The sequence below is a fragment of the Arvicanthis niloticus genome, chromosome 5 (genome assembly GCF_011762505.2).
Source record: "Arvicanthis niloticus isolate mArvNil1 chromosome 5, mArvNil1.pat.X, whole genome shotgun sequence".
NCBI classification, from domain to species: Eukaryota; Metazoa; Chordata; class Mammalia; order Rodentia; family Muridae; genus Arvicanthis; species Arvicanthis niloticus.
This window is the reverse complement of record NC_047662.1, coordinates 9890369-9914076: the sequence shown is the minus strand read 5'-3', so window position 1 is coordinate 9914076 and position 23708 is coordinate 9890369. Positions and strand designations below refer to the sequence as shown.

The 23708-nt window shown below is 43.8% G+C and overlaps 1 protein-coding gene across 1 annotated transcript in view; it reads right to left on the bottom strand.

The window, feature by feature from the left end:
* The window catches only part of Vps13d (vacuolar protein sorting 13 homolog D), a 227482-nt gene that overhangs the window by 166357 nt on the left and 37417 nt on the right, over positions 1 to 23708 (bottom strand). The window contains 9 exon segments of the mRNA XM_034502521.2: positions 41 to 153; positions 349 to 520; positions 3656 to 3866; positions 6720 to 6939; positions 9899 to 10081; positions 12513 to 12693; positions 14269 to 14395; positions 15994 to 16084; positions 19485 to 20516. Coding sequence (XP_034358412.1) covers positions 41 to 153; positions 349 to 520; positions 3656 to 3866; positions 6720 to 6939; positions 9899 to 10081; positions 12513 to 12693; positions 14269 to 14395; positions 15994 to 16084; positions 19485 to 20516 — 2330 coding nt within the window.

Genomic DNA, 23708 nt, shown 5'->3' with positions numbered 1-23708 from the left:
TGAAGTACATTCTTCTTACAAGAGTTAAGCAAAGCCTTACCTGGCTAGAGAGCCAGTGCCTTCTTTTCCTTTTGGATCCTTGAGCTCCAGACTCACGTTCACCATATCAATGAGGAAGCACATGCAAGTGTACACTTCTCCACTCAGGACAGTCTGTGAAAGAAAAATACTTGTCAGCCCTGGAGTGATGGTGCCAACCAGAAAATGGCTCAAAGATAAAGAAATCTAGTCCACCTGCTGTCCCACCACTTACCCCTTCTACTCCCTGCATGCTTAGAGGAATATCCACATAGGTTACCATCAGCCAAAAGTGCAATCTTGGAAGAACACACTGTCAGTCTCACTCACATGAATCCTTGGGTCCTGTAGATCGTAAGGCCGCATGAAGTCTTCTATGGGCTCTCCCAGGTTGTTCTCTAGCAAGCCTCGGATCAGCTTGTATTTACACAGATCCAGGGAGCAGTGCACAGAGGACAGACTGCCATGAACAGATATGTCTGCAACAGTGTGGCTTATTTCTCTGAGAAAAAAGGAGGCCATGCTCAGAAATAAGTCACTAACTGCCTTGGCACAGCCCAGCCAAATGTAAGGCTATAATGTGGCTACCGACATTATCAACCAGTTAATCTCAAACTTCCAATGGCAAAAAAGGTCATGTATCTCTCAATGTGCAAGATATTGTGACTGACATGCTTTCACTACAGAGAGAGTTTTAGCTCCCAAATGTGCAAGGAGAAAAATCCTCAAATCTAATGAGCTGGGGAAATAGCTCAGTAAAACTTGTCTAGCACACATGGGCCTAGGGTCCAGGGCTCCATCCTGAGCATGCCAAATAAGTATATACAAACATACACACACATACACACACACACACACACATACAAATATAAGCATATACATACAAATACATATGAGCTAATTAATACATGGATTTTTACCTGCATGTGTGTCTACATAGCACATGTGTACAGTGCCTGTACAGGTCAGAGGGATGGTATGGATGTAAGTCCTGGATATGGAGTTATGGTGGTTTTCAGCTACCGTATGGGTGTTAGTATTGAGCCCAGCTTCTCTACAAGAGCAACCACTGTTCAGAATGCTGAGCTGTGTCTCTAGACACACAGTTTTTAGTGTTGTTTTTTTTAAACCTTTTGAGACAATCTCACACTACAGTCCATAATGAACTGGAACTCACAGCAATCCTCCCACTTCAGCCTCCTGAATAACTCCTGAATATTGGGATTACAGGCATAATCACACCTACAACAGCCTAACTAGTCTAGGAACAAGAAAAATCTCACAAGACTCAAATAGCTTAAACATTCCAGTTGGGGAAATTGCAATGACCAAATGCTAGCTCTTAGCTCCAGCTTCCAAAAGAGATGGGGAAAGAAACAAGCCTTTCCTCCTGTGCCCTCCTGAGGGTAGGGTGGGAGAACAGCACTCATTAGGAGAACACCTCAGATTCATTCCTAGGAAGACCTGGAGTGAGACTGAAGATGCTCAGGGCTCCAGAGCACATATGCTCATGCTAGGACTGGAGAGCTCTCTGCCTCCCATGGCTGCAGCAGGCATCCTGAGTCCTCCAGGTACCACGCCTCAACACATGAACTCAAGGGATGTGTGTAGACTGGAAAATGTACATAGCTATATTTAAAGAAAGAAGGAGGAAAAAAGAAAAGAGAAGGAAGAAAGGAAGGAAGGAAGGAAGGAAGGAAGGAAGGAAGGAAGGAAGGAAGGAAGGAGGGCAGGCAGGCAGGCAGACCTGTTCTGGGGCTGGAATACAGCTCAATAGTAGGGTATTTGCCTAGCATATACTGTGACCCTAGGTTTGACGCTCAGAACTGCCAAAAAATAAATAAATTTGACTTGCCTGCAAGGATAAAGCTATATACAACAGTCTGTTTTGTATTGTTTTGAATGGGGAGAGGGGGATAAGATATATGTACATTGAGTGTAGGTATCCAAGGAGGCCAGAGGCGTGGGACCCTCTGAAGCTGGAGCTACAGAAGGCTATAAGCCACCTGATACAGGTGCTAAGAATCAAACTCAGGGCCTTTCAAAAGCAGCACATGTTCTTACCCACTGAGCCATCGCTCTAGTCCCACAACAAAGTTTAAACAGAATAAGATGCACTCAACAAAGGACAGCAGGGAAGCCCACCAGGCAGTGTGCTCATGGCTGGGGAACAGACAGTACGTCTGCTGCTGAGCTCTCACTGGACTACAGAGCCTTGCAACCCTGCATAGCACAGGAAGTGGGAAAAGTTTACAAAACTTTTTACAAAAGTGGAGGGCAAAAAAGCACTTTTTAAAAACCATTGCTTGCAAAGAAAACCCAAAGTTAAATTTCTAAATAAAAAGTTCTTAGGATAGCCAAGCCAGGTTAGCCAAATAGAGGTCATGCCAACCCCTACTGGAGAGCAGCCAGGGAGCTCTGGAATAACAGGTTCCAGTGAGAGTTACCCCAGTGAGCTAAACTGCAGCAGTCATTGAAGAGAAATGGAAAGTGGGATGAAGTGACTCACCCAAACCTGGAGACTGAAAGAGGGTAGTAAGCCCCAGCCAGGTAAGGAGGTTATATTCCAAAGTATCCCCATTGCAAGTATCTTTGTTTGGGATTTGCTTATATACTTTGATTTGTGTGTGTACATGTGTGCATGTGAGTGCAGCTGTTCATGGAAGTCAGAAGAGGACAGTAGATTGTTCAGAGTCGGAACTACAGATAGCTGTGAACTGCCTAGAATGTATGATAGGTGGGTCCCTTAGAAGAGCAAAGTCCTCTTGACAACTAAATCATCTCCAGACTCAGCAAACCTCTTTCATTGCTATCTAACCAACTTTCTATCTTTCGCTAGAGTCAAAATGCAAAATGGTGTTTTCTCCTAACCCAAAGCACCATAGTGAAAGATGTCACATATGCAATCAGTGCTTCCAGTCCCCATGCATGGACTGTGAGTGAGCCAGACAAGCAGGAACACTCCCTGGGCCACAATCTTGCTAAATAAACAGTCAACCTTTAGCACTGAGCATGGCTCTTGCTGGTCTAGGATTATAAAATGTCCCAGGTGGTGATAGAACCAGTGAGAACTAAATGATTGCTCTGAACTACAGACACAAGCTTCCTGCATACTAGGCCAATCACAAGGTGAACGGGGCGGGACCCTTAGTCTTTAGTGGGCTTCCTGTTGTGGGAGGGGCAAATCTGCACCTGGGTTGCTATAAAAAGCAAACGGACCCCAGGGGATCAGCAGTAGCAGGTCCAGAGTCAATTGCACTTACAACACTTACCCGCCAAATGGCCATCTTTTCCTAATACCTTGCTGGCCCTCTACCTCCCTATCTCCACTGAAATCCATGCTAATTTCCAACATTTTTCTCTTTGTTCTAAGGCAAGGTTGTATCATCTTGCAACAGAGTCTCTGAATCAAACATTTACTTGGAGCTATGTATTCACCTGCCTGTGTCCCTCAACAACACTTAATCCCTGTGACAACATCAGTTTCTCTTCTGTCACAGAAGCCCTTATGAGTAGCATAGTAAGGATGCATTAGCATTCACTAAGTAAAGGAGTGTGCTTCTCCTGACTTACCTTACAGCACTCATTTCCAAGCTGCTAAGATTCTACTTACATGATATTCAGATAAAACACTCACTTGTCCAGATTCCTTTCCACCTGCAATTTCAGCCTGCAAGGCTCAGTTAAGAGACTTCCTCCTGTCTGTCGCACAAAATAGGAAGGGAAGATCAGGTCCCCACTACTGTTTTCTGAGGCTTTAGAACCCTCTCTGGGGTGTCTCTCTGCAGCAAAGATGTCCATGTCCTGGAGATCCACAACAATGCAATCCAGCAGGCAGACATGATCTTCTAGAAGGACCCAAGGGAAAAAGAAGTAAGGACAAAAGTAGCAAGCAGAAAGGGCTGGCCCTGGACAAACTTAAGGACCAAAGTCAGTTCATTTTGTCTTTGAGAATCAGAACCAGCTCTACACTGCTCATCGGCCTGGGTCAAGGGCTCTAACAAGAGCCTCTAGAGACCCTGCCCCTAGGCATAGTGTCACAGCCACACATCCTACTGCCCACCCTCAATACCAGGCCACAATTCTCTTTTCAAACACATACTATGTGTTTCTACTACCACTGATCAACCCAATCCACTTTCACCCTTGCCTAAACCTCCACAAAGTATCCTCCAGTGTACCTTCATAATTTCACTTTGGCCCTCATAAAGCTATTTTTTTTTCCCCACAAAATACCTGGATGGAAAAGAAACAGACTAAAATGTTCTCTTCCTTTGGAAACTTGAGTAGCTACATTTAATCCAAAACCCTGCAAAACTCCCTGCAAATACATGGGAGGCACTACATAAGCCCACAGCTTACTTTTCTGACGTCATGTAAGGCACTTTCTCATTTGATCTCCAAACCTTGGCATCTCCAAAAGGCCACACTCTCTGCTTCTTCGGCAGCCTCATCAGTACCATCACCTTCTTACCTCAATTGAGTCCTCAATCTTCTTCTCTTTCCCGTTACATATACTACAATTTACCAATATTTATGCTCTTCTACACCTACTATGTTAACTATATCTAATATCTAGATATCTAGTATCTTCCTTCTGTAAGTACCATACTGGGAGGAGGCATACCTGAGGGGATGGTAATGGACTGGGGACAGTATTTAAACACCTTGCCTTAAGGAGGGGCCTAATAAAGAGTTCTTGAATGGACAGTTGTCCTAACAAACATGTAAAACCTATCAGAGTTGGGCTGATCTGTGAGAGAGGTGTAGAGTGGCAACGTCATGGTCTCAGAGAGACCTCAGGGAGCAGCTGAGGAAGTGGAGACAGTATGAAAACCACAGCCTTCACCCAAGACCAAGTGCCACACTGAGAAGCAAATTTTATTTAAAAAAAAAAAAAAACATCAACTGGGCCAGGCGGTGGTGGCGCATGCCTTTAATTCCAGCACTTGGGAGGCAGAGGCAGGCGGATTTCTGAGTTCGAGGCCAGCCTGGTCTACCGAGTGAGTTCCAGGACAGCCAAGGCTAAGAAACCAAAAAACCAAAAAAAAACCAAAAAACAAAAAAAACAAACAAACAAACAAACAAAAAAAACCCATCAACTGGATATGAGAAATGACGCTGGAAGAGACACCTTCCTGTAAGAGACTCCAAATCTCTTTGTATATGTTTGTACATGCTCACATGTGTGTACATCTGTGTGCCTTACCCATGAATATTTACTTGTATGTGGAGGGCAGAGGTCAATGTCTTGTGTCATTTTCTTTAAATTGTTCTCTGCCTTATTTTTTGAGCAAGGTCTCTCACTTAACCTGGAGCTCACCAATTCAGCTAGACTGGCTGGCCAACAAGCTCCAGGGATGCCCCTGCCTCCACCTTCCCAGTGCTGGTATTACAAGCATGTGCCACTTTACCCAGTTTTGTTGTTATTAACATGGGAGCTGAGGATTAAACTTCAGTCCTCATTCTTTCGTGCCAGTACTTTACTGACTGGGCCATCTCTCTGCCCCTCCAAATCTCTCTTATAGGGATCTACCTGGATGCTCATAGCACCTACCCGAGTTCAGGGACAGAGTCGCACCAGTCAACTGTGCTCTTCCAAAACTCATTGTCCAGCTCTACCGCTTGCCAGCCACACGACAAGCCAAATTATATCATCTGTCTAAACCTCCGCCCCATCCTCTATGGGGGTAGATAAATCTTGAGCAGGATGACAGAGGGGTAAATCCACACAAACACAGTATCAGGTTCATTGGTGTGTTCAAGAAAATGCCACAGTTATGAACAAAAGTATATTTCATGAGTGCAGCCATTACCTGTCTTTGCTTGCATCTCTAGTGCTGTGAGGTCCTACAGGGAGTCTACCAATCCTCCAGCCAATCTAGCAAAAGCAGCTGCCATTCTTCATTGCCCACAGTACATTAGAATTGACCTCATCTCTGCCGCCCTTACACATGCCTCCCTCCCAACCCAGGTCCTCAGAGCGGCACCTCACTTTTCATTACAGAATCCAGCATGACATGCCAAAAACTCCAGAGCCCAGATTAGGCCAAGGTTCAGAATGACTGATTCTTACATATTAGGACAAGGCTCAGCATGACTGATTCTTATATTCACAAGAAGGGCACAGCCACAATCCCAACCCTTAAAAGGCAGAGGCAAGATAAAGAGGTCAAGATAGCCTAAGCTACATGCAGAGCCATGTCCCAAAAAGCCCAGAGAAGAAAGAAATCCAAAACAAGAGCATTCGCAGCAGGATGACTCGGACCTCTGAGAGTGACTTCACACTTCTCTGTCCTACACACTACACCTCACTTACACTAAGTTCAGTGTCTTATTTTGGAGACACTTAACAGTGCCCTTAACAGTCCTATAAGGACAGGGTCTAGATGATAACTTATGAGGTCACAGGACCAACTGGGGCTATCACCATCTACTGGGAACCATCTAGACCCGTATGAGTCCCACAGACAACCAAAAAGCTCTTTATTTCCATTGCATCTTCTTATTGAATCTACTTTAGAAGTTACAGAAGACTAAACCTGCCTAAAACACTCCTGCCTCCAAAGCAGCATGAGGCCTGGTCTTCACACAGATGCTATCTCCTGTCAGCCTCTACGATGCCAACACACTCCCCAGAGCTCCCTGAAAGGCTCAGGACGGTCTCATCTTCACTGTGCAGCTCTTTCCTCTTCTCTTACCTGGACTTACACTCTGGCTAACAGGTGGCACAGCCTGATGCCCACGTTGCTTGATGGAAGCACTGGGTACAAAGTCACTCTTCAAGCTGCCAAGGCCCATTCCTGCAGGAGGCATCACGAACAGCCCCTGTACCTGGGGCCCCTTGGGGTCCTCTGTGCTTGTCGTCTTCTTCATGCTGCGCTTTGGTGTACCTGTTGGAGAAGCTGAAGGCACAGATTCCTAGGAGGAACAAAAGAAAACTAGAATACAGAGATGAGGGGGTAACAATACCTTCAACTAGCTCAGAAATTATATCCTAATTCCTAGGTTCTCAAAGACCCTAGAGACAAGAAAGTGAGGCCATGACACTTACCACCTCAGACAATTATCTGCAAAAATGTTACCAAGGATTCCATACCTGCTGACAACTACAGCAACATCACAAGAAGATAGTCTGTGGCTCAAGAACAAAATTCCAATTTCTGTCAATGTCAACCAAAGCAAATCTCTCAGCCATATAATATATTTACTGCTTTGAGGGGAAGGAGGGCTTACTGAATTTAAAATATATATATATGACTGTAGATGTGCTTCAGGTATTAGAATGCTTCCCTAGCATGCAAGAAGCCCTGGGTCCAATGCCCAACACCAAATAAACTGGATGTGTGGCACACGTCTGTAATCCCAAGTGGAGGTGGAAGGATCAGAGGCTCAAGGTTATCCTTAGTTACACATCAAGTTCAAAACCAACCTGGGATATAAACAAAAAGTATCTAGTGGTAATATGTCTGCAATAGAATTAGGCCCCAAGAAGATGTCTGTGCTTTCTAATCTCCCCAAATGCATTTACATTTCCTATCTCAGTAACCATAGAAATGAAACAAAAGGCAAACAAAAGAGGCTAGCCACCCATGTCAGATTTCTGCTCATACAGAGTGATTCTCTTGAAAAGACAGGGCTTTCTTGCTGAGTGCTTTAGCTGATTACAAGTGGAAAAGTTGATTCTACAGAGTGAACTATCACTGGCATTTTCAACTTCCCTGGGTTCCCACGACCCTGTCTGTGTGTGGCTTCTGCATTGTGAGACAGCTTTTTCTTGCCCATCACAGTTACTCACAGTTACCCTCCCTGGGAGTATGAAAAGCATGGCTCTCTGGTGCTGCAGCAAGGCTGACTCCTCAACTTTGGAAAAGTTGAAAAGCCACAGTCTCCACTTCCTGAGCAGTAATCAAAAGTATCAGTAATGCAAACTTCCTGCATTTTTCTAAGGAGCATTACTAGGTAAACGCTATCATTTAAATGTTTCTACAGTAAAACTGCCCCGGTACTGTATACTTAACTCAGAGACTTTGTTGCTCTTTTATTTGACTCACTTGTGCATCCTTTTTGCAGTTAGTTTAAATAAATCAATAGCTTGAGGAGATCAACCCAAAGCTTTTGAATTACTCTGACTTAGAAATTATGGTTTAAGCAAAAGCTATGGTTAAGAAAAGGAAAGGCAGGCATACGCCAAAATCCAAACATGTCCTCTGTAAAACGGGTGTTAGAGGAAACTGTCCCACATGCAGGAGTCATAAAACCTGGGGCCAGAGGATACCAGTGCTCAAAAAACCAACATGCGCCGAGTCAGGAGTATTTGCTGTTCTTGGGCCACTGGACAGTGTATTAGACACACCCCACATGGGCAAGAGCATCAACAGGCAAATGTAAATGCAGAGCATAAGAGAAAAGTATCAATGCAGAAACCATCAGCACTGAGCTCGGATGAGCTGAATTGCACAGCTAAGTGTACCAGATCACAGGGATCTAGACAAAAGATACACTCCACACAGCCTTATGGAATTCTACTGAACAACCACAAGTCTGTAACACAGCAGCCCTCTTGGGACTTCTGAATATAAAATGAGGTCATTCAAGAAGTACTAGCCAGGAATAAAAAGACTTTTAATACAGGCCTTAAGAAAGGCTTCCCTATATAGGCGAGAAGTAACTCCTTTAAAGCAACCACACAAAAAGTAATAAAGCAGGCTTTGAGTACAGCAAAATATTTCAAAGGGTCAGCATCTGGGGGGTTCATTTTGTTTTGTTTTATGTATATGAGTGTAAACTGACTACTGAATCCCATAAAGTTGTTTTATTTTATTCAGAATGAGAGAGAGAGAGAGAGAGAGAGAGAGAGAGAGAGAGAGAGAGAGAGAGAGAAAGAAAGAGCGCAACCACATTATACCTTGAAAAAAGGGCAATCTTTGTAGGTACTGCCACCTAAAATCAAATCCTCAAAAACAAAGACAGGAAAGTTTTTGTCATTAAAATGCTATAATTTGTGCTATTATTTGGCTTAACAAAAATTGGAATCTTTTTTGTTAAAATGTCTTGGAGTAGTTTGGCAATTCTTCATCCAGCCAACTTTAGAGCACACTTGTCAGCCAATATACAGACATATGTGGCACATCACATGGGTTCATTCCCTTTTCTGGAAGGGAGAGAAACAAAACACTGCTGCAGAACTAGATTACCATTGTTGACTTCAGCTTACCCGCTGCCTCACACATTTAGTGTGACCTCAAAATAAAGATGTATTACAGACATTCCAAAGAACTCACTGTCAATTCCTGCCACACTCCCTACACTTGCAGGGAGAGAGAGGGGCTAGAGACAAAATGCAAGGAGCTATGGAGCTCCTGGATAACGCATGCACACTGGACTCACAGTTGCTAAATGTGCACAGTGTACACAAGAGAAGGCGGGACTCTCTAATGCATGCAGGAGAGGTCCCACTGGCCCTGACCCTGGGACATCCTCGCTCTTCTCTTCCAGCTCTGTAACAAGCTAGTGAACCTGCTTCCCCTGAGCTCAATAGGCTCTTATAGCAACTTCCTGAACCTGGGGAGAAGGGCTGTGCAAACCCCTAATCTGCTGCTGGTTAGTCAGAACCGAGAGACACCTAAACCCGTGGCTAGTGTCCAAAGTCTGGTCCCACAGAGATGCTGGCTCAAACAAGTTAATTACACTTAATAAGGATTACAACTTAATACTATTTCAGTTGAAAGGGTTATTGAAATGTCGATAAAATGCTAAAGAAATCTCCCAGCTACAGGGCCTCAGAAGTAACAGCAACCCCTGTGCTGTAGACTGGGGAGTTTGCAGCTCATATTCAAATGAGAATTGAACTGAACAGCCACAGACACTGATGGCTCACCTTATCCTGTAAGGAGAAAGTCCCAGGAAAACCAGCAAAAAGAAACTTGTTCTTCACTTTCAACTTGCCCAAATTTGCTACGATCAGATTATTTGATCTGGAACTTTCTGGGATGAGAAGTACAGGGGCACCCGCCTCGATATCCAGAAGAATCCGTGAGCAGCGCTGTGCCTGGTCCCTCACCTGGTAAGAAATGAAAGAATCTGAGGCTCAGTTAATTCTCCAATTTTATAATCAGACCTCCAGAGTCTAACAACTTTCATAAATGTACACAGCAATTAAAGAACATGAATGAGCATTTATTTGTGCCAAAGTAAATTAGAATCAGAAACAAACTGCTAATGCAAAGTCCTCAAATATTTGGAAATTAAATTTCATACTTCTAAATAACTTACAGATTAGAAAATAAATCATAAAAGAAATTGGAAAATAATTTCACTCTTACCATCTCAGCAGTCTCATCAGGCCTGAGCTGCTTTTTCCTTTCTTTTTTTTTTTTTTTTTTTTGGTTGGTTGGATTGGGTTTTTTCTTTCTGTTTTGTTTTTTCAAGACAGGTCTCTGTGTGGCCCTGGCTGTCCTAGAACTTTCTCTGGAAACCAGGCTGACCTCAAACTCAGAGATCTGCCTGCTTGTGCCTCTCAAGTACTGGAATTAGAAGTTGTGTATCACCATGCCTAGCAAACAATTTATTTTATGCACATGTGTGTTTTCCTGAATACACACACACACACACACATACATGCACTATATGAGTGCCTTGTGCCCGGGAAGGAAGAGAGGACATCAGATTCCCTGGAAATGGAGTTACAAGAGTTCCCACCATGTGGTTGCTGGGAACCAAACCTGGTCCTCTGGAAGAGCAGCCAATGCTCTCAACCACTGAGCCATCTGTGCTATTTTTTAAAGAGAAAAATCAACTACGCAGGACAAAGGGGCTTTCTTTTGGTGGGGAAGCATTATAGAGATTGAACCTATTGTGCTGTCAGTGGGCTATACCCACAAAAAGACTTTTTAAACTTTTTAATTTATTTAGTATGTGTGTTGGAGAGGGGGGCATGCATTCTATGTCACATGTGCAGAGGTCAAAGGACAACTCTATGGAGTTGGTTCTCTCCTTTCACCTTTAAATGGATTCTATGGATCAAACTCAGGACATTAGGCCTTTATGCAAGCGCCTTTAAGTACTGAGCCAACACTTTATATGCCTGCCCACACTATCTCCCTGAGTATCATCCTAACTTGTTAGCTTGTTTTCTTGTTGCTATCATCCCACAAACATATACCGGGAGAGTCATCTTCTTTGGGAATGTAGCCACTGGTCAGTTACCCATGCTCCAGTAGAATCCTCACATCCACGTTTACATGAACAGCTAACTGGGCTCAAAGGATTATTCCAAACAAAAGAGGAAATTGAGAGGGTGACTTTTTAGAAGCCTAAGAGGAGCTTGAGGGGAGAAGTAGGGGTATTGATGATAAAAATTGTACACATGTACAAAATTCTCAAAAGAAAAAAAATATTTCTTAAAATTACTTTTATACTTTTAAAAATAAATAGGAAGAACATCTAGGCAACATAACACAGGCCTATAATTCCAATGATTGAGCTACAGCAGTTGGATCACACGTCTAAGGCCTGCTTAATTGACACAGTGAGTTCAACTCAGCCTGGCTTACACAGTAAGACACTGCCTCACAAACCAAGACCCGAAGGTTCTAGCACAATGACAGCAAAGGGGTCAGCAGTTTAAGGTCCCAGAGTCTACAACCAGCAACAAAGTGGGGGAAATGATAGAGGCACTTGATACTGTCTAGAAGCACAGAGTCTCAAGGAGGGAATCTTTACACTGGGTGGGCCTATGGGAGTCTGTGGTGGCAGAGGACATCTAAACTGTTGTGGGAAGACCCACCCAATATTACCTAGGCAGAGGACTTGGAGCTACTTAAGAATGGAGAAACCAAGTAGACCAAGCAAGCAAGTGAGCATGCACACATCCATTCATTTCTCTCTGCTCCAGACTACAACAGAATAGGACCAGTTGCAAAAAGCTCCAGCTGCAGTGACTTCCCAGCTAGGATGGACTGAACCCTGGAATTATGTGCTAAATAAACCCTATCTCCCCTAAGTTGCTTTTGCCAAGGTACTTTATCAAAGCAACAGAAATGAAACTAGAACACCACGTAAAAGTCAGGCATGTCACCACTGTTCCCCCAGTGCTAGGGAGTAAAGACAGAAGGATCCGAGTGACTTTGCTGGCCAGCCATGCTAACTGAAACATCAAGCTTCAGGTTCAATGAGAGACCCTATCTTCAGATACAGTATTTAAGATCCCAAGGTCAACTTCTGATCCTGTGTGCTCACATAAGCAAGCATGTGCACGCACACACCCCTCACATTATCTTATTTTATTGTTATTCCTTAGATGCCTGTTTTCTAACTAGAGAAAAGAGGGGTGTGGATCTGGATGGGAGGCCAACAGGAGAGGAACTGAGACAAGACAGAAACCATAATCAGAATATATCATAAGAATAAAACCTATTGTCAATAAAATAGCACTTTAAAGTTCCATAGATCAAATTGGAAAGGCAACTCGGAGACATGATGCTACTACCTACCGTCTGACCCTCAATAGCAGCTCGCTGGCGCCCTAAGACATCTTGCAGCTGAGTGAAGTGCTGAATGAAGGCCACCACCTCGGCCTGAAAGCGCTGTGTGTGTACATACTGCACAGAGGCCATTTGGAGGCTCACACGAATGTCATGCTCTCTCTGAAGTAGAGGGTCTGGCTGCCCATATCTGGAAATTGGGACAAATAAAGGACTAAGAGAGCAGCAAAATTTGAGTATTAAAAGAAAACTGTCTATTTAAGGGCTTCCCCTCCAAAAAGCTTTACCTATTAAAATAGAAAAGCCCCCAAAACAAGCCTGTTAACAATTTTTCAATTTTGCTAAGGACATTAAACAAAGGTGTGGTGTGGCAACCAGGGCAACCAAGAGTGGGTACCACTGAGCATAAAACTCACATTTCCAGAACAAACCTAAACTGCTCTTGCACAACACCTCCTGTTCCTTCCTTAAGGGCTGCAGTTGTTCCTGGCAGAGACTGTGACAATATGGGTTTGGGAAGTAATTTTAAAAGCCCTAGAGAAATAGAGGCAGTAAAACTACTGCTTCTGGGGAGGGGTTTTCATTGCCTTTTTGTCAGTGAAAAGTAGACTGTAATGTCAAGTGTGGAACCAAAGATGAAGAGTGACTTTTAGAGTCACTCAGGATCTAATGGGCCAAGATGCCACAGTAAGTGGGAGGAAATTCATATTTACTAAGGAATGCACTCTGTATCAAGCAGAAAAGTAAGAGTTCACATTGTCTCATTTATTATAGAATCATGTCATTGTGATATATAAAATAAACAAATCAATCTAAACCTGGAAGTCCAAATTCTCAGGAGAGAACAGTAACTTCACAGTGAGGAGTTCTGAGACCTGGTGGAGAGGGAGGCAAGGGAGATTGAACCCAGAGTTTTACACATGCTAACAAGCGGTTAGGCTACACCCTCTGCCCATAGATGGGTTTTTTGGAACCACTTTCCTCAGCACCAACAGAACACTGAAAGTGGGAGGAAGGGGAGACTTACATAAGAATACACATTCTCTAATACCTCTCAAGAAAGCTGAATACCTCATCCAGGAAACCATTCTTTAAAGAAAACAGATAGGCCTAAAGATACCCTCTAAAACCCAACAAGGAACTTGAGATAAGTCACATGTATTAGCAAAGCCAGCTCTCATTACGCAGCATGAGCAGCGCTCTCAGACTAACATGCCAGAGCACTCAGTGCTGCAGAAGCTTGGAGACTGCTCAACTCAGGCCCCATTACAGACATAGGACAAGTGGCACACAGAGATTAAGCGACTTGCTTTGGGTCACACAGAAAGTTGGCTGGAACTGACAGAGCCCAGGTCTTCTGATAACTGAGATTGTGTCAATCCTATCCCGTATTCATATGGCACTAAATAATCTCCAACACAAATCTTCTTTATTAAAATTCTATATAAATCAGGAGTCCCCACAAGCTGGATCTTTTCAATTTTACTTTAAAAAATTAAATTTTTTCCACTGTGTAATCAATAAGAATTTTAAACAGTGAGCTGGCAAGACAGTTCAGTGGATCAAGGCACTTTCTGTCAAGCTTCAAGACCTGCGTTCAATCCCCAGAACACACATGATGTAAGCAGAGAAACAACTCTGCAAGTTGTCCACTGTGGAAGACACACAGAAAGTAAACAAATAAACAAATGTAAAACAATGTTGATAAAGAACTCCAAACAGCAGTGATCCTGACACACAGCTAGAACAGAGGTGCATTCTTTACTTGAAAGTCTGGAAGATAAGAGCTTCCTCTCCACTTGTGGTGAAGCGTTCTCTGTAGAAGTCTCCATGTGGCGTGAGGTCACTCAGAGACAGGCTCCCGATGCTTCCCTGCAAGGCCAGGTCTCCTTCTACATGTGTCAAAATCAGAACATGTTATTATGGACCTTTTTCTTACTTAAATTGCTTAATACATCTAAGTTAAAGATGATATGCACATGCCTACAACTTCCATTTTTTAATCAAAATAAATGTCAAAAGTAAATTTTCAGATGCCAAGATACCAGGAAAACATTTCATATGCTATTTCTAAGGGTTTCAATGACAAAGTTTAAAGGAGTTGAACAAGTCTAAACAACAACAAGGTCTACATAAGCCAGCAACACTGCATACTAGGGATTCAGGGGGAAGAATCAAACTAAAAGCACTGCCGACTTAAAGAAGCAGGATTCTGAGACCAGACCACCGATTAGACCTGAGAGAACCATCACAAGGTCTATGCATTGAATTAGGAATATAAAAGAATGTGGAAGTGTCTGTGTCAGCTGCTCAAGCAACACAGAAGGGGCCTGGAGGAACTTGATAAAGGAAGAAAATAAGCTGATGCCTAGGGACAGACAGTTGGCACAGAATGGAAATGAGTCTGTCTGTGGGCTGGGGGGGGGGGGGCACACCCATGGGGTGAGAGAATGGAAAAAGGTGCTGGGGCCCAGGCCACTAGAATGTAAGCATAAAATGATACTGGGGCAGGGGGGTGGGGGGGTGATTCCAGTGGCTCCCTGGAGTTGGAGATCAGACTAGTTCGCCTGCATAGAAGTTCCAGGCTACTGAACTACTATTCCTACGGAACAAAACCAATAACAACATTACACAGCTGACACCATGCTCACCAAGGTATATACCTCTGGCAGGCCAAATCAGTCCCCAGGGACTCATGACATATATAATTTTTTTTTTTTTTTGATTCCTAATGTCATCTAATAAAAACGCCATGCTCTCCCAGTTAAAGGTCACTTTTCTAGAATGCTTTTTTAAAATAATATCAGACCATGAGACCTCTGTATCGGTCCATTTCTTCTCCAAATGATATTCCTGATACCATGACGGCATCAGCATCTTAATATTCACTACTGCATTACACATTCCTTAAGGGAGAAGCAGTGTTGGGCTTGTGCTTTATACACCCTATTACTTACAACTTGATGCTCTAGTGTAATTCCAACCTGCAAAAGCCTGCCAGAAAGGGGCCAGCTTTGCTGCCCTGCCCTGCTGTACAACACTATACCCTCTCTTGGCAGTGCCCCTACCTAAGAGTACAAAAAGAATGAGCTTGTCTGATTTTCTCACTGACAACCCTTTGACCTGCCTGTCTTCCTGATCTAATTATTAATAGCTCTCCATTTCACTCTCAAAACCATCCTAATTTGAACAAAACTTTATCTGGTCACCCTTCACAGAGAGATGCTAGGAGCCCATACAATCTTCGGAAGACTCTTGGGATGAGATGGGAGAGGAACAGGGAGGAGGTTGGTCCAGTCACCTGCCTTTGTAATAGACAATGCTGATCCCAAAGCCCAGATTTTCAGACCACCATTGTAAATGATGGTCTTAGCGATTCCCACGATCCAGCCATAGTTGTACACCTTACTTGGCATGTAAGGACAAATAATTTTGTCCTGTATGTTTAAATACTTACTAGATCATGAGTGCTTCATTTAGTCCCACTTACCAATCATCTCCATGTGTGCTACTAATTTGGACACATTTGCTTTAGCAAGCTCACTGGTGGCCTTACTCAGCACAAGAGAAAGCGAATGAACCTAGGATGCAAGATACAATGCAAAAAGCAAGTTACTGAGGGGAACAGGAAATGGCAGCACAGAATGGGTGAAAACGATGACAGGCTTGGAAAGGCGAAAGTAAACATTATTTATTTATTCAGTGTGTGTGTGTGTGTGTGTGTGTGTGTGTGTGTGTGTGTGTGTGTCTGTGTTTCTATGTGCATGGGCCCACATGTGCACCTGTGTGTCTGGGCTTGTATATGTATATGGAAGTCAGAGGACAACGTATAGGAGTGAATGTTCTCGTCTACTTCTTTTCCCACTGTGTGGGCCCTGGCAATCCAAACTCAGATGGTCTAGCTTGCTAGCAGGCACTTATACCTGCTGAGCCACCTCACCAGCCCAAACTTTATAAGATGCCAATTTCACTTATGTCCCAAAGCAGATCTGCTGATGGAGCACATGAGGAAGGACTTCTAATTTCAGATCCTGCCACATCTCCTCTATATTCCTCAGTAGGTGGTGAAATGTTACGTGGTATAAAAACAAGGTTTCCCATCTTAGTGCTGCACAGTTCTGTAATGACTCATAGATCTGTAAAATCTGGTCTCATCTATAAAATCTATGTAGGCGAATGATGAAAATCCTGCCTAACGCCTTTAATAGAGGTCTCTGTTCAGCAATTGGACTTCAGGAGAACAAGGACAGAGACCTCTGTCTCAGGAGTAGAATTCTCTAACAGAGGCTTCATTACACTAAAGTAACTCCAACTACTGAAAATACTATTATGTCTAAGAATTTGCTGCTTGGCCTCCAGCTCTTCTACCCTCGGGACCAGGCACTGAGAAGGAAGGCGTGGGAGATGGAGGGACACGTGTGCCAGCACTTTATCCTCCAAGTCCACAGAGAGTAGGAGTTCAGGATTTGCCAGGTGGGTAAGGAATTCTAAGAGAAAAAAAAAAAAAAAAGGCAGAAGGAAGAGAACGTACCATAAAGGGCAAGAAAGTGGAAGGAGCACTGTCGTCAGAGCAGCGACCTTAGGCAGAGACGTTCTCATTCCTCTGACAGGGGCCACAGAAGGATCGCAAGATATCAGGATCCCATAAAAAGGCAAAATAAAATCCCTAGGCATCAAATCTCTGAAGATCAGACACCCTGGATCTAAAGATGCTTGTGGGAAGGAACCCAGATGTCACTGCCTGAACCTACTTCATGGCATAGCACCTTCACATCATTGAGAAAGGACCAGCTGACTTCCACCTCCTAACTCAAGAGTGACAAGAAGCACTTGCCATTTGGGTGCACCTGAATCCAATCCACCTACTCCTAATCCCAAAGACAGGCTGAAGTCATGGGGAAGGAGGAGCACTACTGGCTAGGAGACCAAGAGGGATGACTCAGTCTGCACCCAAGAGACTAAAAGAAACGGCAGCAAATGGAGCACTGACTCAGTTTCATTGTTGTTTTACTGACTTCTTCTTATTCCATAGCTTAGAAAACCCACCTCAGAAAGCCTAGCACTGCAGAGACCAAAGAAAAGGCCTGAAGTCCCTCAAACTATTCACGCCTCCATATTTCATCCAGAATGTGCAACATTCTGGAAATCTGAGTGCAGCCTGATAGTTTTTGCATAACACCAAGGCATGACTGTCAACATAGTAAGAGGGACAATGACTATAATTATGAAGAAGAAAAAAAAAAAAAAAACATGTTTTTTCCTGGAAATAAATGTGGAAGTGTAATTGCATACTTTTCTCTTGTTTCTGTTTTTTAAATAGAGTCTCATTAATTGGCTTTAATTAACATTTATTTATTTGTATGTGTGTGCAGGCATGCATGTACCCACAAGTGGAGGTCAGAGGACAATTGTTGGGAGTCAGTTCTCTCCTTCTATCAGGCTTGACAGCAGACACCTCTACCCACTGAACCATCTGACCAGCCCTAGAATCTGCTTTAAAAGACTTCAGTGAAGAAAAGAAATAAAGGTGATTGATTGCAGTGTTGGGAATATTGAGACTCATGACACATTTCCTCTGTGACACATAAGAAATCCATCATAATAAAAATGCTCAAAAATTCTTGTTTGCAGAACTACATTGTTAAGGAGCATTTACCTAGTCCTGTTCCCCACAGCATTTACATAAAGCCCAGGAGCACCACAGCTCATCATAGCAGGGAAGAATCGCTGAGGCACATCTCCACAGACACAAAGAGAACAAAGTCACCAGCCAGAGAATGACTGAACACTGCACTTCCAGTCAGCTTGATGGGCCCAATGCCTCAGGGCCTCAGAGCACTGGCCAGTAGTGTGCTCACTACCCTCCCCACCCACCCACCACCCCCACCATTGAATAAGAGGCAGAACTGCCTTTTTCCCCATCTCTCCTCCCAGGTTTCCTGCTTCTAGGAGAGTGAGGCCTGTTGTGGGGTAGAGAAGCAAGACAACACCAGCATGGGCTAATAGAGTTCCCTTCCTGGCTGCTCCCAGCAGTGCATATAAGGCCGAATATATCAAGATATGAAGATGAAGACCTTCCTGCCTAGGCACACAGAAGTTACCAACTGCTGCTGCACACATGTCAGGACTCTGACAGGTAGGTCCTAGCTACAACAGACCTGTATAGCCCAGCTGGTCAACTTCATGTACCTACCTGCTGTTCCATCATAAATGGCAGGCTGCCTATTTGCTCCCTCTTTTTTTTTTTTTTTTTTTTTTTTTTTTAATATTTACAATGTAAATATCAAAGTTAAGTAACAATTACATGAAAATCCACATCAAAATACAAACTGTGACAGCAACCACTCACTGGATGCTTGTTAGGTGGAGGGCCTCACATTAATCTCATCTAAAGCCTGGGACCACCCTCCTATAGGCACTGTGGCACACCACCCAGTTCACTGATGAAAATCCTGAAGGGGAAGAGGTTCCCGATTCACCCAGGGCCACAGCTGCAGTGCAAGAGTCAGGATTCCAGCAGGCAATCTAACTCTGCACACTGCAATCTGTGACCACCGCTACAGTGAGCCCAGCGAAAGCCAATAGTGCTGTGAGAGGGTGGGGAACTAACAGGAAAGCCTCACACAGAAGCTGTGTAACAGAAGCTGCACTGGACAGTCAGCTAGGTGTTTTGCATGCGGAGGACCTCACATCCTTATAAAAGATAGACGATGAGGAAACAGGCTTGAGAGGCAAAAAAGGATCCCCTGGAATCATATGGCCGGGGTAAGGACAAGCTGCTTACACTACATATTCTCTCTGCCTCTAGAAGGGCTTTACAAGAAAACTCTTCTAAGACATCCAACATCACTGAAGTCTCTATTTTTCAACAGCCAGGCAGAAACTACACAGCCCTCTGCCAATCAGAGCTCTTTTCAAGTACAAAGGTAAAGTCCTTACATTTAGGTAGAATTCAAACTCATCCTCAGAGTGATACAATACCTTGAGATCCAGCTTGGAGTTCACTGGCTCCTGGAGCTCAGACTCCAGGGAAGCACTGGACTCCGCCTTCACGTTCTGGAGAAGGCCTTCAGGTGGTACTTTCATTGCATGGTTGTCTGCAGTGGAGCCAATCCCAAAAAAGTCCAGTATCACCACCCAGGTTTGCAGGGTGATCAACACATCCAAGCAGTTAAAGTCAACATCAATGCTCCGGTTAATGCGACCATAACTGGAAGCGAACTCTGGATGTTTTTTATCCACCAAGAATATATTGATGTGGACCAAGGAATCATCAAATTTACTCTTTCCAACAAGTACCTTGGGCTCGTCCACTGAGGGAGAAGGAGGTGGAGTCTGGGGGTAGCTCTTATCCTGGACTTCCTTTTGCTTTTTCCGACATGTGGAAATGGGTCTTTGATACAACTGGAAGACATTAGGTGCTTCCTCCATGTGGGAAGGAAGAGACCGGGGCATGTCAGGATACTCTACACTGGACACCGAAGGGCAAGACTGGGAGAGATACTCCTTCTGTGCTAAGCTAGATGGCTTGGGAGCCCCTCGAGACACCATCAGGCTCTTGTACTTAGAGTCTGGATTCTTCTCCAGTAAGTCTTCCATGAGGAGTGAGCGCAGGGCAATCTGGATGGATAAGGTCTGTGGATGGTCTTTACTGAACTCCACCTCAAAATCCTGAAACTTTAAACTCACCAGCCCTTGGGCCCCCAAAGTCAGGTCACCGCTCAGCTGAACCTGCAACTCTGATATACAGAAGTTGGCTTGAATCTGAGTGAAGGCTTTGGCTTCCTTCACAGACAAGGACTTCTGAGAAGTGCTAGAAAAGCTGGAGTGGCTGAACAACCCATTCTCTTTCTTCTCCACAGAAGGTTCTCCACAGGAACTGAGTGGAGGCAGGGGAGAGTTAGGGCAGGGGGAGGACGGGGCACTGGCTGCAAACTTATTCAGATCTTCACTGTACACGAGGTTGTCCATTGTCTGTAACACCTGCTCGTACACGTGCTTGGCTAACACCACCTGCATTCAACAGGAACAGCCCAGTTATTCCAGAACCATTTAAAATGTATTTGTCGTTTTGCGTATAGAACAGGGGAGAAGGGCATGCACAAGGGGTTTGGGGGTATACATGGGTAACAGGTACCCACGGAGGTTAGAAGAGTCAGGCACCCACCCACCCCCAGGAGCGTTACAGGCAGCTGACAGCTCTCCAACACGGAGAGCCCTAGTCACTGAGCCACCTCACCAGCTCCCCCAACTCTATCTATTATCATCACATAGACCCTCAAGTCTCAGCTGCTATTTCTATGTTTACCAAGAGGCTCCAAGTTAGGTGGCATCAAGGACCATCATTTCTTTTCCACCCTTTCTTTTGCCTACCCACTTCTATTTACAAGGCTCTCCCTAGCCACTCAGAATAATCTACACATCAGTGTGCAGCAAGTACTCCCTGGATGGAGTCAGCATAACCACTCTTTCTCACCACACAAAATAACTGCAGAAAGCAAGGAGACTTCCAAACATCTAATGTGGGCACAGCAAGAAACTGAAAAACAAGGCTCTACAACTACAGCAGATCAGCAGTCAGCATGACAAACAATGGTTAGTACTTTTCAAAAATTATGCAGATCTGCAACTATGTATTTCTTTCTCTCTTACAGTTTCCGTTGTTGGGGCTGGCATGGGACCCAGAACACAATAGGCAAACATTGTCACTGAGCTGCACCCCCGGCTTCTTACTTTCTTTTACTTAGAATTTCTTATTTAAAAATATTTTCAAGTACATCTTTTTTACTAATTAAAGGTAATTAACAGAGGGATCACACCTCAGATACAGAAATTTTGACAGATTTGGAAAGTGACCGTTCTATAACCCCTAATTTAATCTTCATCCCCACAGAGTTCATTAGGGGGATGAAGCAACAGAAATGACTGACAGGAAATTTTATAAGTGAGAGATCAGGCTCTTGCCACCCACACACTCTCATCAAATGCAGACATTTGTGTGACAGAACCAATGAAACCGGAGGTGCTTGACAGCACCTGCCTGGGAAGCTCTAGCCAAAAGAGGAGGAGAGCTAAGAAAGACCAGAATCCAGGGAAGCATGGCTGGTTCACAGCAATACTGGCTCCAGTTCAGAAAGACCAAGGCATCATACTGGCTACTCTGTAAGACACTGACCAGTTTCTACACAGAACTGTGGCATGGCAGATGGCAGGGTAGATCCAGAGAGCCCTAGAAGATACTGCACCTAACTGGTGCAGAGCCTGCTTGGAACTGATGCAAACAAACCAGAGTGAAGACATTCTTGAGAATCAAACACCATCACAATACATAAGGAGACAAAGTTCACAGAGACACATTCGAAATAAACAAGATGAAGTAAAATAAAACCTGAAACTTGCCTTAAAATGTTTCCCTGAAAAAATCTGTTTATTATCCTTCTGTGTGGTGCATATATGTACATGCATGTGCTGTGGCATGTAGAGAAGTCATAGCACAATACTTCAGAGTTTTCTCCTTCCTCCTTATGAAGGTTCTGGAGATGGAACCTGGTTTGCCGCGTTTTCACAGCAAACACTTTAACTAAAGTGTTTACCTAAATCATTTCATCTGCTCCCTGCTCAAAACTATTTCATAAATAAATAAATAAATAAATAAATGCCAAGTACTGGAAGGTAGAAACAGGAGAATCAGACATTCAAGGTCATCCTCAGCAACATAGCAAGTTAAAGGCCAGCCTGGGTCACATGAGACCCTGTCTCAATTAAAGGGAGCAAAGGGGGCTGGAGAGATGGCTCAGTGATTAAGAGTACTACATGGTCTTATACAGGATCCAAGTTCAATTCTCAGCACCCATACTCTCAACCATTTGTAACTCCAGTCCCAAGGGATTTGATGTCTTCTTCTGGCCTCTATGAGCACTAGGCCCACATGCAAATAAAACAAGCACACATACAGAATAAAAAAGTTAATTTAAAAGAAGAGAAAAGAGAGCTGGGGGAGGGGGGGCGTCTCACCCAAAGACTCACACCTAGGAGCCACCGATAATAGTCAAACTTGTGATCATCTACAGCCTGACAGAGGGGCCACTGTCCTAAGATCCTAAAAACACTCATTTTATAACCTTACTCTCTCCTCTAGTCCTGTAAAATCAGGGGAAAAAAATTACTTGCGAAGAAAGGCTACATATGTATACAGTGTACACACACAAACACACATACATACACACACATGCACACACACACATACACACACACACACACATGCACACACACACCCTAACAGGCCCAATTCAATTCAGAGAGGGCAAGCCTAACTTTACTGTTGAAAGGATCTGTCAATGGCTCAAATAATGACATTGTTATACAGTCTATTCCAAGTGCATCCAACGTGGGTTAAGAATTCCATCCTCCTGGGAAAGAGCAAATGGCTTTTTAGGAAGTAACTCCCCATCCACACTGGAGAATGGGACTAGAGATCTACTTTGTTTCTTTGTGACACATGAAGAAAGCCACTGCCAGGGACAAAATGGCACAAGCAAAGGATCCTACGCTGCTGAGGACAGTGAGGCACGCGTGTAATCCCAGCACTCAGGAGGCAGAGTCAAGAGGACCATGAATTCAGCCACCCTGAGCTATAAGGCTAGACAAGGTTCAATGATCATCAGAGCAAATTATCAACAACATGAATATTCACTGATGATATGTCCTTGAATTTACATATTTTCTTCCAACACTTAATATGCATAAATATATACCATTATAATCTGAGTACTATATACAGTATAAATATAAAATGAATACAGATCAGGCTGAAGAAATGGCTAAGTGATTAAGAGTACTTGTTGCAGAGGACTTGGGTTCAATTCCCTTCACCCACGTGGTAGCTCGCAATCATCCACATCCATAATTCCAGTTCCACAGAATCGGGCACCCTCATCTGGCCTGCCTGGGCACCAGGCACTACATAATTCACTCCACATACGCACACGAAACGCTCATACACATAAAAATAAATAAAACTTAAATAACAAACAAATAAACAAAGGAAAATTCTTCCTAATCTGAAATCAAAATCCCCCTGAAACTTACAACATTCAAATGGTTTCCAACTTAAAAGCATTTCAGACTTCGAATTAGAGATCAGAGATGCTCAACCATAAAGATTCTGCAAATATCCCAAATACACAGGTCCCAAACCTAAAATGT